Raw genomic sequence first — 13,563 nt, forward strand, 5'->3', positions numbered from 1 at the left:
ACTGCCTATTTCCTCTTCATTTGTTAGGTCTGGTGGGTTTTTACCTTGTTCCTTCATCTGCTGTGTGTTTCTTTGTCTTCTCATTTTGCTTATCTTACTGTGTTTGGGGTCTCCTTTTCACAGCCTGCAGGTTCGTAGTTCCCGTTGTTTGTGGTGTCTGCCCCCAGTGGCTAAGGTTGGTTCAGTGGGTTGTGTAGGCTTCCTGGTGGAAGGGACTAGTGCCTGTGTTCTGGTGGATGAGGCTGGAAATTGTCTTTCTGGTGGGCAGGTCCACGTCTGGTGGTGTGTTTTGGGGTGTCTGTGAACTTATTATGATTTTAGGTAGCCTCTCTGCTAATGGGTGGCATTGTGTTCCTATCTTGCTAGTTGTTTGGCATAGGGTGTCCAGCACTATAGCTTGCTGGTCGTTGAGTGGAGCTGGGTCTTGGCATTGAGATGGAGATCTCTGGGATATTTTTCCGTTTGATATTACGTGGAGCTGGGAGGTCTCTTGTGGACCAGTGTCCTGAAGTTGGCTCTCCCACCTCAGAGGCACAGCTCTGACGCCTGGCTGGAGCACCAAGAGCCTTTCATCCACACGGCTCAGAATAAAAGGGAGAACAAAAGAAAGAAAGAAAAAGATTTTTTTTTAAAAGTTATTAAAATAAAAAACAAAAAATAATTAGTAAAAAATTTTTTTCAAGTAATTAAAAAGAAAGAAAGAAAAACCAAACCAAAAAACAAATCCACCAATGATAACAAGCACTGAAAACTATACTAAAAAAAGAAAACGGACAGACAGAACCCTAGGACAAATGGTAAAAGCAAAGCTGTACAGACAAAATCACACATAGAAGCATACACATACATACTCACAAAAAGAGGAAAAGGGGAAAAAATAATATATCTTGCTCCCAAAGTCCACCCCCTCAATTTGGGATGATTCGTTGTCTATTCAGGTATTCCACAGATGCAGGTTCATCAAGTTGATTGTGGAGATTTAATCCGCTGCTCCTGAGGCTGCTGGGAGAGATTTCCCTTTCTCTTCTTTGTTCTCATAGCTCACAGGGGCTCAGCTTTGGATTTGGCCCCGCCTCTGCGTGTAGGTCGCTGGAGGGCGTCTGTTTTTTGCTCAGACAGGACGGGGTTAAAGAAGCCGCTGATTCGGGGGCTCTGGCTCACTCAGGCCGGGGGGAGGGAGGGGCACGGCGTGCGGGGCGGGCCTGCGGCGGCAGAGGCCGGCGTGACGTTGCAGCAGCCTGAGGCGCGCCGTGCGTTCTCCCGGGGAAGTTGTCCCCGGATCCCGGGACTCTGGCAGTGGCGGGCTGCACAGGCTCCGCGGAAGCAGGGTGTGGATAGTGACCTGTGCTCGCACACAGGCTTCTTGGTGGCGGCAGCAGCAGCCTTAGCGTCTCATTCCCGTCTCTGGGGTCCGCGCTGTTAGCCGCGGCTCGCGCCCGTCTCTGGAGCTCCTTTAAGCGGCGCTCTGAATCCCCTCTCCTCGCGCACCAGGAAACAAAGAGGCAAGAAAAAGTCTCTTGCTTTTTCGGCAGGTCTGGACCTTTTCCCAGACTCCCTCCCGCCCAAACGTGGCGCACTAACCCCTTCAGGCTGTGTTCACGCCGCCAACCCCAGCCCTCTCCCTGGGATCCGACTGAAGCCGGCACCTGAGCAGACAAGCCTCTCGGGCTGGTGAGTGCTGGTCAGCACCGATCCTCTGTGCGGGAATCTCTCCGCTTTGCCCTCTGCACCCCATCACTACACTCTCCTCCGTGGCTCCGAACCTTCCGCGGGGGCTACTCTTCATTGTGGTGCGTGGGCTTCTCATGGTGGTGGCTTCTTTTGTTGCGGAGCGCAGGCTCTAGGCACGTGGGCTGCGGGCTCAGTAGTTGTGGCACACGGGCTTAGTTGCTCTGTGGCATGTGGGATCTTCCTGGACCAGGGCTCAAACCCGTGTCCCGTGCATTGGCAGGCGGATTCTTAACCACTGTGCCACCAGGGAAGTCCCTGAATTCTTTTTAATTTGTGCCTATTAGTGGAATTTCTGTGTCACATGGTACTTCTTCTTAACTTTTTGAGGAGCTGCCACACTGTTTTCTGCAGCAGCTGAACCATTTACATTCCCACCAGCAACGTATGAGAGTTCCAATTTTTCCACATCCTCACCAACACTTGTTATTTTCTGTCTTTTTGGTCTTGTTTTAACTCCAGCCATCCTGGTAGATATGAAGTGGTACCTCACTGCGTTTTTAATTTGCATTTCCTTAATGACCAGTGATGTTGGGCATCCTTTCTTGTGCTTGTTGGCCATTTATATATCTTCTTTGGAGAAGCAGATGGTATTTTTTCACCTATCAAATTAGCCGACATGATTTTAAAATGTTTGTGTTATGTAATATTATAGAAGCTATTTTAAGTGAAAAATGCAAAGTGTTAATTGAACAGTGTGTGTGCTGCCAACAGTAAAAAAAAAAAAAAAACTATATATGTTTAAAAATGGGGCTCTTTTTAGCTCAGTTTTGGTTGAGGCAGGAAGACAACAGATGTTATATTCCAAAGTGAGTTGTCGGACACAGTACCATAAAGAAATTTCAAAATAGATATCTGAGAAGCAAACTCAGCTACACTGAATCAGATCGTTAGAATTAGAGATGATTTTTAGAGAAAGCTGCTTGCTAAATCCTGGTTAGAGGAACTTGATGTGAATTTCCTGTGTTGGGGGCTCAGCACATCCTCAGACATCAGTACAACAAAACCAGAAACCTATTGGGGGTGAAGAGAAATGAACGGATGTTGGCTTCTCACCTGAGAATCAAAAGGGCAGAAGAAGGGCTGTGGCTAGCTACGGAACCAAGGACTTTTGCTGCAGTGTTAGTATCTGTTCTGATGGCAGAGTTTGCTCAGGCAATGGATGTTTGGGTAAGAGAGCAATAAAGATCATCTTAGATCATGTCCAATGGGGCTATCTAGAAGGATGGACAGATCTCAGCAGAGGAGAAGCTAGAGGTAGAACACAGGACCCTAAGTTGCTGAGGTGGGAGTCTAGACCACCCGGATAGAATGCATTTGCCCAGTTTATGGGAACTGCAGATAAGAGACTACCAAGGATGGGAAGGGGGGTGGTCCTCAAAATCACCGTGCAGCCACACCGTAATAGAAGGAGTCAGCTCAGAGCACCCTGCTCGTTCACCAAGAAAGAACTTCCCTGCCCCATTCACTTGTCTCTTACCCTCCTTTGGCTTTAGTGAGGTCTGAAACCACAGAGGGTAAGCTGGGGAAGGAGACCAGTAAGGAAGAGCTAAGAAGATTTAATGCAAAGGAAAGTGACCCTCCCACAGGGCCACCTGGCTGGGGGTGGGTTCTGCCTGCAGGCAGGGAAGCTTCGATTGTAACAGGGGCCTGAAAATTCTAATTGCTGAATTGAGACTGTTTTCAACTTCCGCTGTCTAATAAGACTTCCAATTAACCTAAGAGAGCAGAGAAGTCTTGGGGCCTGCTCTGTTTTGTAACCAGTGACAGGGAATGGACCAGTCCTCCCTATAGATTTATTTATTTATTTACTTACTTATTTATTTATGGCTGAGTTGGGTCTTCGTTGCTGTGCGTGGGCTTTTTTCTAGTTGTGGCGAGTGGAGGCTACTCTTCGTTGCGGTGCGCAGGCTTCTCATTGCAGTGGCTTCTCTTGTTGCGGAGCGCAGGCTCTAGGCATGCGGGCTTCAGTAGTTGTGGCTCGAGGGATCTAGAGCGCAGGCTCAGTAGTTGTGGCGCACTGGCTTAGGTGCTCCACGGCATGTGGGATCTTCCCAGACTGGGGCACAAACCCGTGTCCGCTGCATCGGCAGGTGGACTCTCAACCACTGCGCCACCAGGGAAGCCCTTCATGGTATCTATTTAACCACAAAAGTTTTTAGTTTTGATGAAGTCCAGTTTACCTGTTTGTTTGTTTTTTCTTCTGTTGCTTGTATTTTCGGTGTCATACCGAAGAAACCATTACCTAACTCAAGGGTCGTAAAATGTATGCCTGTTTTCTTCTAAGAGTTTTATAGTTTTAGCTCTTACCTTTTGAGGTCTATTATCCATTTGACTTAATATTTGTGTTTGGTATGAGATAGGGGGTCCAACTTCATTCTTTTCATGCAGATATCCAGTTGTCTCAGGATATTTATTGAAAAAAATGATTCCCAATTGAGTTGTCTTGGTACCCTTTTCAGAAATCAATTGACAATAGATGCTTCATTTATTCTGCACCATTAATTCTATACCTTTGGTCTATAAGTATCTTATGCCAATATTATATTGTTTTGATTATTGTAGCCTTTTAGTAGGTTTTGACAGCAGGAAATCCTTCAACTTTGTTCTTCTTTATCAAGATTGTTTTAGCTAATTTGGATCCCTTGCCTTTCCATACGAATTTTAAGATCAATTTCTGTAAAAAGAGCCAGTGGGATTTTGATAAGGATTGAATTGCATCTAGATTGATTTGGGAGATTATAAAACATTTTAATAATACTAAGTCTTCTGATCTAAATATAGGATGTTTTCATACGTTCCTATGATTTTATGTTGGCTACAAGAAAAAGTCTAACCTCTGCACCTGAGTTTTGAGGTCCCTTCCAATTTGAGACCACCTAATATATTTTAACACACATATTCTTTATTTTGGCCATGCCAGGTTTTCCCATGTTCTCAAAGCAGAATAGACCCTCACTAAAGCTCGAATTCAAGAGGAAAAGTAATTATGCATCTTTGCATCCCAAGCACCAAACTAAATACCAAGGAAGGTTTCCTTGCAGTAAACATTTGCGACATTGGGTTGATCAGTCTAGGCTGAGAAATGACATTTTAAAATTGAAGGTCAGCTCAGTTCCATCTGCTTCTTTAGAATCTTCCCAGACTCCTCTCTAACCCACAGTTCACCAGCTTCTTCTGAGTATCTGTGGCACATGATGTCCTGCATTTTTGATACAATATAAAATATGTGTTTCTTGTCTCCTGCCAGTGAAGCTGAAAGCACCTTAATAGCCAAACACATAGTAAATGCTGGACAAATGCTTGTCGCCTTGATTTAGGTGTTTCCTACACATGCACTAACACTCGCCTGTTCTTGCCTCCCCAGGGGATGTTCTGGTGTTCCTGGATAGCCACTGCGAAGTGAATAAAGTATGGCTGGAGCCCTTGCTGAATGCCATTGCCAAGGACCCCCGAATGGTGGTGTGTCCACTGATAGATGTCATTGATTATGTGACCCTGGAATACCAGCCCTCTCCTGTTGTCAGGGGAGCTTTCAACTGGTATCTGCAATTTAAATGGGATCATGTTTTCTCTTATGAGATGGAGGGACCAGAAGGGCCTACTAGACCTATCCGGTGAGATTTCTTCTGGTAATGGAAAAATAGCATGTAGGTATTGGGAGCAGGGGGAAGCTTTCAGAGATTATGACTTTGATTTCATGAGCTTAATGAAGAGAAATATTTTATTATTTATCTTGTTTCTAAAAGTCTGTAATAATAGAATGTGGTAGGTTTTGTTTCTTTAAGTTTCGCTCACTGGAAATGAGCATCTCACCCCAGTTCGGAATACCACCATGGTTAGTATCCCTCTGATTTCAGAGGTCCAGCTTTAAAATGTGGACTTGGTTCTCAGGAACAAGTTGCATGTTTATCAATGATCAAAATACTAGCACTGGGCTTCCCTGGTGGCGCAGTGGTTGAGGGTCTGCCTGCCGACGCAGGGGACATGGGTTCGTGCCCTGGTCCGGGAGGATCCCGCATGCCGCGGAGCGGCTGGGCCCGTGAGCCTATGGCCCCTGAGCCTGCGTGTCCGGAGCCTGTGCTCCGCAACGGGAGAGGCCACAACAGTGAGAGGCCTGCGTATTGCAAAAAAAGAAAAAATAAAAATACTGGCACTGTGGATAGCCTAGAAAAAGTCGATGTCTTTGCCAAATTCATGTATAAAATATTTATCCAAGTGCTTCCATCTGTAATTTTATAGGTTGAGATGAATGTGATTTTCCTGGAGTATCAGTCTTGGAAAATATATTTCTAAATGTGAGAATAATTTGAATGTTATGACTTCTAACTGCACTTATGAGGTTATTTCTCAAGAGACTTCCTCCAGATCACTCCCCACATTTACTGATAACTTTGACACCAGGCTCACTTCTCTTTTAATGTTAACCTCTTTGCTTTACAAACCACATGAGTCAATTTTCTAACACCATAGCCTAGCAAGTCCTTGATCTTTGCCTCTATTTTAATTTAGCTAGAGCTGTGTGATCTTGAATGAGTTACTTAACCTCTCTGCACCTTATTTCTTTATCTGTAAGTCTGGAGAATAACAGTACTTCACAGGGCTGTTATGAGAATTAAATGACATATATCAAAGCTTAGGACAGTATCTGTCCATAATAAGTACTGTATAAATGTTAGATATTTAATATTATTCCTACAGCCATACCCTGGATCTTCACCTTCTAAATTACCAGATATCCCTCTCCTTGGCCACAACCCAGAACCCTCCTGGCTTTTTCCTGCTCTGCTCCCCCCATGCCCACCCTTGGACATCATCAAGATGTCCAGTTCTTTGATTTCTCTTTTTAACCCTCACAGTTTTCTTTCTGCTTCTGTGGTCTAGACTTTCTGATCTATAAATTCTCTTCTCTTCTGCCACATCCCACTGCACTTCTGCCACGATAGCCCTGCAAAGCTCCAACCCTGGTTCGATTCCACCATCTATTCCCTTTGTTCCTTTAAGAGATGTGAATTGATTCTTCTGCACATTGATGGTTCTCCAGCCTCATGCTGCCTTGCAATCCTTTTATCCACTCACTCCCAGAAGTGGGTATTCCCATTCCACTTTAGTACTTCCCTTAATCCCAATAGCTGCCCCTGCCCTGAACCCCTACTCTTAGTAAGCAAACTGACCTCTCAAATCAAGGATGAAATAAAGACTATCTAAGAAGTGGGAGGAATGATTGGGAAATCATATAGTATCAATACTTCATGCCAGAACTGTAATGGATTATGCAGCCATTAAGCATGACCACATATGAACACTGTATAGCCATCTTCCAGATCTCCCATTGCCTTCTCTAATCCAGTGATTAACCAGCTCCAGGAGACCCATCCTTTGTGATGATTCTCATATCACATCTGTCCATCTCTCTGACAGTCCTCATGGCCCAAGCCATCACTGCTCCAGGCTTAGACTCTACACCCTAAGGGACAGTCTGGCCTACAGCTCCTCCTCTTCATTCCAGTCTCTCTGTTGCTGCGTTAATTTTCTTAAAACCCCACTTTGCACATGTCACCCGTCTTGCTTATTGTCTTTCCACTGCCAAAGGATAACATGCAGATTCCTTCTTATAACTTCGAATGACTCTTCGTATGACTCATAACTTTGTATGACTCTGATATTTCCTCTGCCCCAGCCATCACTTGTTAGCTGTTTAGGGCTGCCATGTACAGCTGCACAGGCTGTGCACTGCATATTTCCAGAAGGCACTGTTCACAAAGACTATAGGTAATTAGCATCCCTGGAGTTGTGCATTAAGGCAGCCGTTAGGGGACTTCCCTGGTGGTCCAGTGGTTAAGATGCCGCGCTTCCACTGCAGGGGGCACAGGTTTGATTCCTGGTCGGGGAACTAAGATCCCAGATGCCACATGGTGCGGCCAAAAAAAAAAGAAAAAAAAAGGCAGCCCTTAGCTGGGCCAGTTACCTCTCTCAGCTTTAGTATCTTCATCTATAAAATGATGATGATAATAATAATACCTACCTCTCTGGATTACTGAGGGCCTTAAATGAGCCAATACTTGTAAAGCACATAACTAAAGGCCTGACACAGAGGAAGGGATCAGTATAAATGGTAGCTATTGTTAATGTTACAGACTTCAGGATGAAAAAGAACAAAGTGATACTTCATTTAAATAAAACTTAATATGTAAAAATCATGATTTACTAAAAAATTAAAAAATAAAGCATCAATCTTTTGAGTTCATCTCAAAGTAATCTAAAATGAAGTTACTTTTAGTAAGAAGTAGCTGAAATATTCCATTTACCAAAAAATTGACTTATAATTTTTGTAATATTTCTGTATCTCACATTTTAAGTATTTTTTAGGCTGTAAAAATTCAATATGGAAATTGGATTTCTAATAGTCAATTAGAAAAGTAACATTTTGGAACTCTAATACACTGTTAGTATATATACATTTGTAAATGCTTTTTGAAAATTTGGCAATATAAATTAAAAATTTTATAAATATTCTTATTCTTTAATGCAATAATTCTACTTCTTACAATTTATCTTCAAGGAGTTGAGAGATAGGTCCAGAAATATATGTTGTATCAATATTTATTTTAGTAAGAAAATCAAAGCAACATAAATGTTCAATATTGAAATGGTTAAAAAAGTATATTCATATTTTGTAGAATATTATAGAGTTAAAATTTTTGAAGGCTAGTTAACTAAAAAGGAAAATTCTCACAATATGTTAAATTTTAAAAAATCAGGCCATAAAAAACTTACATCAGTATAATGTGGAATCTAAAATATGATACAAATGGACTTATTTACAAAACAGAAACAGACTCACAGACTCACAGACATAGAAAACAAACTTATGGTTACCAAAGGGGAAAAGTGGGAGAGGAATAAATTAGGAGTTTGGGATTAACATATATACACTACCTTATATAAAACAAATAATCAACAAGGACCTACTGTATAGCACAGGGAACTATATTCAGTATCTTGTAATAACCTATAATGGAAAAGAATTTGAAAAATAATATATATATGTCTATTTGAATCACTTTGCTGTACACCAGAAACTAACACAAAATTGTAAATCAACTATACTTCAATTTAAAAAAATCAGTATAATACCAATTGTGTGATTATATATGTATATATTACATATGGAATATATATTATACATATGATATGTTGTAATACAATTATAATGTATAATAATATAAGTAAGAAAAAATAGGTTGTTTTAAAGAGTTAAAGGAAAAAAATTAATTTTAGGTATTAGCCATGAATTAGCATTAATATCTGAAGATATATTTTTTCCCCTACTTACAATAGTTCTAATGACAAAAATAAAAGGTGGGTGAAACTTAGAACAAGCAAGGAAAATCGTGGCCTTAAGCTTCCACCAACGACACTCGTGGCCCCCAGGGAGGGGGATATGCAGGGACCAGCTTCGTCCAGTTACCAGATAGGATGACTCCTAGCAGACTACAGGCATGCTGTTCTCTCTCACAATTAAAAAAATAAAATGATTTTATTTTATCAGCCATTTCCCCTTTCCTTTTCTCTCCTTTATATTAAACCACCTAGAAAGAGTCGTCGGTATCACTCTCTCCGGTTCTGTTAAACAGTTCACTCGACTTTAAGCTCACTGCAGTCAGGCTTTGCCCTCCCCGCTAGCTTCACACTGTCTTGTCCAGTCCTCAGTCCTAGTCTCACGTGGCCTGTCAGCCGTGTCCATGCTGCTGGCCTCTCCCTCCTCTTTGACGGGCACTCTTCTCATGGCCTCCAGACCACCAGAGCCCCCAGCTCTCACTCCTACTTCACCGCTGGTTTATTCCATGCCCTTTGCTGATTCCTCCTCTTCTCCCCGACCTCTCACTGCTGAAGTGCCCAGGGCTCTGTCCTCTTCACCTCCCCTCGCTCACCCATTGCTTCTCATCCACCTTGTACTGGTGACTCTCAGGCTTCGACCTCTCTCAGAACACCAGACTCCCCTATCCAGCTGCCTACTGGCATCTCCACTTTCATGCTGAACAGACACCTCAGATATGTCCAAAACTGAATCTTCCCACCAAAAACTTCGTTCCACCGTAGCATTCCCCGTCTCAGTGCATGGTAACTCTAGGGGCTTCCATGGCGGTCCAGCGGTTAGGACTCCGCGCTTCCACTGTAGGGGGCACAGGTTCCATCCCTGGTTGGGGAACTAAGATCCCACATGCTGCAACGCGGTCAAAACAGACAAACAAACAAACAAATCAGTGCATGGTAACGCTATCTTCCAGGTTATCCAGGCCAAACTTCCTCCAACCCTGCACATCCCACCCATAGCAAGTCTGCTGGCTCCATCTTCAAAACCTATATAGAATTCAGCCACATCTCATCTCCTTCATTGCTATACCCTTATCCAAGATGCCATCATCTTCCTCTGGGACCATCACAACAACCTCTAACTAGTCTCCCTACTTCCACCTTTGCTTGTTGATTAACTAATTTATCCCTAACACATCATAGTGGCTTTACATAGACTTTTTGGAACAATGAATGAATGGATCTGTAATTATTTTCAAACTACATAGTTTGGTATTATTGGGCTCTGCTGTTGGCCCACCAAAAAAGATGCTATGTAACATTATGGTTTTCCCAGAAGTAAATATGACAATTCACTTAATGCCTTTAGAAAGGGAGATCTCTAAATTCCCACTACCCAATTCAATCATCATCCCTGTGGGAAGCTCACATACTAAAGAAAATTTTCCCTGTCACCAAGACAACGTTTTAGAATAGATTGCTTACAAAATTTGATGAGAGCTAAGTTAAAGCTATTGTTGCCTATTTTGTGGTAGTTGTGATTTTACCTTAGTAATTTTACATACTTCAATGTATATTAAGATAATTTTGGTGTTAGTTAGTATGGGTGTTTTCTAGTTTTTAACTGTTATCACTAATATTTAATATAGTTTTGGCCAAAACCCATAATGACTGAATTTATGGAATAAATTTAATATTTGTGTGTCCTTTTTAGGTCACCTGCAATGGCTGGAGGAATTTTTGCTATAAATAGGCATTATTTTAATGAAATCGGACAGTACGACAAAGGCATGAATCTCTGGGGAGGAGAAAATTTGGAACTTTCACTAAGGGTAATTAGGACTTTTTGTTTTAAATAGTTACTTTTGCACATAGAAAGTAAAATCTAACTCCAAGTCATGTAATGTGCTGTGGCAGCGACACCCTGTTTCCCTACACAAGCATCTGGTGCCATTCAGGTGTCACATGAAGTAAATGATTTATGGGATTCCTCACAGAAATGGAAAACCTTTAACAAAAGACCAGATTTTCTTACCTATGCTTTTTCTAATATATGGTATGTCAGATTAATGTGATATTTTTATCTGTTTGTGGAATCTCTTTTTTATTATTCCGATTGTCTTGGTATTAGTAGTGTGTTGAAAAAACACAGGATTAGGAGGTAGGGGACTTGGGTGTCACTGAATTTATGGGGTATGTTAAGTCTCAGTTTCTCCATCTGTAAAGTGAGAGGATTTGGTAGAAGATGTCTAATAAGTTTTCTCCTAACTCTTAAATCCTGAGATACCTGCTACAACAGGGATGAAACTTGAAAACATGGTAAGTAAAAGAAGCCAGACATAAAAGGCCATATATTTATGAGTCCATTTGTGTGAAATGTCCAGACTAAGCAAATCCATAGAAATAGAAAATAAATTAGTGGTTGCCAGGGGCTGGGGGAGGAGAGTGACTGCTAACAGGTACCAGTCTTCTTTGTGGGGCAGTAAAATATTCCAGAGCTAGATGGTGGTGATGATTGTACAACCTTGTGAAAATACTGAAAATCACCGAGTTGTAGCCTTTGAAACGTGGATTTCTGGTGGTGTATAAATTATGTCTCAATAAAAATAATAGATTTAATTTTTTAAAAAATCCTAATATATTGAAACACTAGACATTAGGGTGAGTCTCAGCCCTACCACTCACTTGCTATATGATCCTTGGCAGGTCATTCATTTTTCTAGTTCTCGGTTTCCTCATCTGTTAAACAGGAATAAGTAAAAATGCCATTCTCAGAATTTTATAAAGATTTAATGTGGGAATTCCCTGGTGATCCAGTGGTTAGGACTCCCTGCTTTCACGGCTGAGGGCCCGGGTTCAGTCCCTGGTAGGGGAACTAAGATCCCGCAAGCCGCATGGCGTGGCCAAAAAAAAAAAAAGAAATTTAATGAAGTAATGGGGGTGGAGAATAAGGTACAAAGTAGATATTCCTGGAGAGTCTGAAGAAAATACTAAGCTATTCAAACGTTTGTTAATCATAGGTAATTTTTTGTATTTGACTGAATTCTAATAGATTTTTATAATGATCATTTTGAACTGTGCATAAAAGTCTGGGCTGGTGAGCTCGCCATCATTGCCCTTCACATCTTTTTTCTCCCTTTTCTCTGCTTTCTCTCTTTTCCCAACAGAGACAACTGGGTGTAGAGAAAACAGCTTCATTTATGGCTAAATTCCTATTCTCTCTGAGCTTCAGTTTCCTTACAAGTAAACTGAAGAAAAGAATTCTCTCTATTACAGGGTTGTTGTAAAGATAAGAGTTTAGCGGAGCTGATAAATAAGTGGCAGCCGTTATTGTTCCGCTTTAATTTTGCCAACTGCTCTTTATACTCTCCGAAACCATCTGCAGCGATTATACTTTGAACTGCGTTTCTCTCAGCGTGTAGTAAGGTGTTCACCAGATCTGCTTTTCGTGTTTTTCCAATTTTTTTCTGCTTTGGATTTTATCTCCCTCTTCCTTCTTTTGGCGGGCTGCTTTCTACATTTTTTTAAAGTTAGTTTAAGCACAGTCTTCTCTCGTAATGCTTCAGATACCTTACTTTGAATATAGGAATATCTAGAGCAATATATTTTTCCTTCAAGTCCCTGTTTGGCAGTATCCTGTAAGTTTGTTATTTTCGTTGCTTTTTTTTTTTCCTACTCATTTGTTCCCTTCTGATCCAGGCATTATTTTTATTGATTTATTTAAAAACATTTTTATTATAAAAATAACACAAATGGAGAAAAACTAAAATATTGAAGATAAAGTCATGCATTTCCTGCCCTGCCATCCTATTATAACCAGTTAGTGATTTATTTTGTCATCTTTTTATTATATATTTGGTGTGTTATTTATAGCCATAATCATATGCATTCATACACTTTTGTATCTTGCTTTTTGATGCTAAATATTTTCTCATGTTTTTCAGTATATTCATGACTAATTTTTAATAGATACATAACATACCATTCATTAGCTATATATGTTTATTGACTATTTCCCCAGACCAGGGGTTGGAAAACTATGGCCCTGCGTTTGCAAATAAGTTTTATTGGAATACAGCCATATCCATTCATTTAGATACTGTCTATGGTTATTTTTGTCCTACAAACAGCAGAGCTGAGAAGTTGTGAGAAAGCCTATATGACCTGAAAAGCCTAAAATATTTCCTTTCTGGCCCTTTCCAGAAAAATTTTGCTCACCCTTGCCTTAAACATTTAAGTCATTTATAATTTGGACTATTATATGCCCCAAAATGTCACTTGAAACATCTTTTCCATATAATTGTTTATACTTTAGGCAACTTAATTGGGAGGCGTTAACAAAGGTGGAAAAACTGGGTCTACTTAAGAAAGATGTTTTTAAGGTTAACACTGTCCCCTACTATCTCCCTTGTAATATTCTAGCTATGATACAGTACAGGTGGTGGTAATAAGAACAGAAGAAAAAGACCCAGTACTCGTGTAGGTAGCAATTCTCTGGTCCCTATTAATCTAGACATT

General features: G+C 41.1%; 1 protein-coding gene across 1 annotated transcript in view; it reads left to right on the forward strand.

Moving 5' to 3' along the window:
• Window positions 1–13,563, forward strand: part of GALNTL5 (polypeptide N-acetylgalactosaminyltransferase like 5) — a 74,597-nt gene that overhangs the window by 41,512 nt on the left and 19,522 nt on the right. Inside the window, exons 7-8 of the mRNA XM_029233795.1 lie at window positions 5,096–5,345; window positions 10,760–10,877. Of these exons, the coding sequence (XP_029089628.1) occupies window positions 5,096–5,345; window positions 10,760–10,877 (368 nt within the window). The remainder of the gene's footprint in view (window positions 1–5,095; window positions 5,346–10,759; window positions 10,878–13,563) is intronic.

This window comes from Monodon monoceros, unplaced genomic scaffold (genome assembly GCF_005190385.1).
Source record: "Monodon monoceros isolate NGI ecotype Baffin Bay Population unplaced genomic scaffold, NGI_Narwhal_1 Super_Scaffold_2, whole genome shotgun sequence".
In the NCBI taxonomy this organism is placed as follows: Eukaryota; Metazoa; Chordata; class Mammalia; order Artiodactyla; family Monodontidae; genus Monodon; species Monodon monoceros.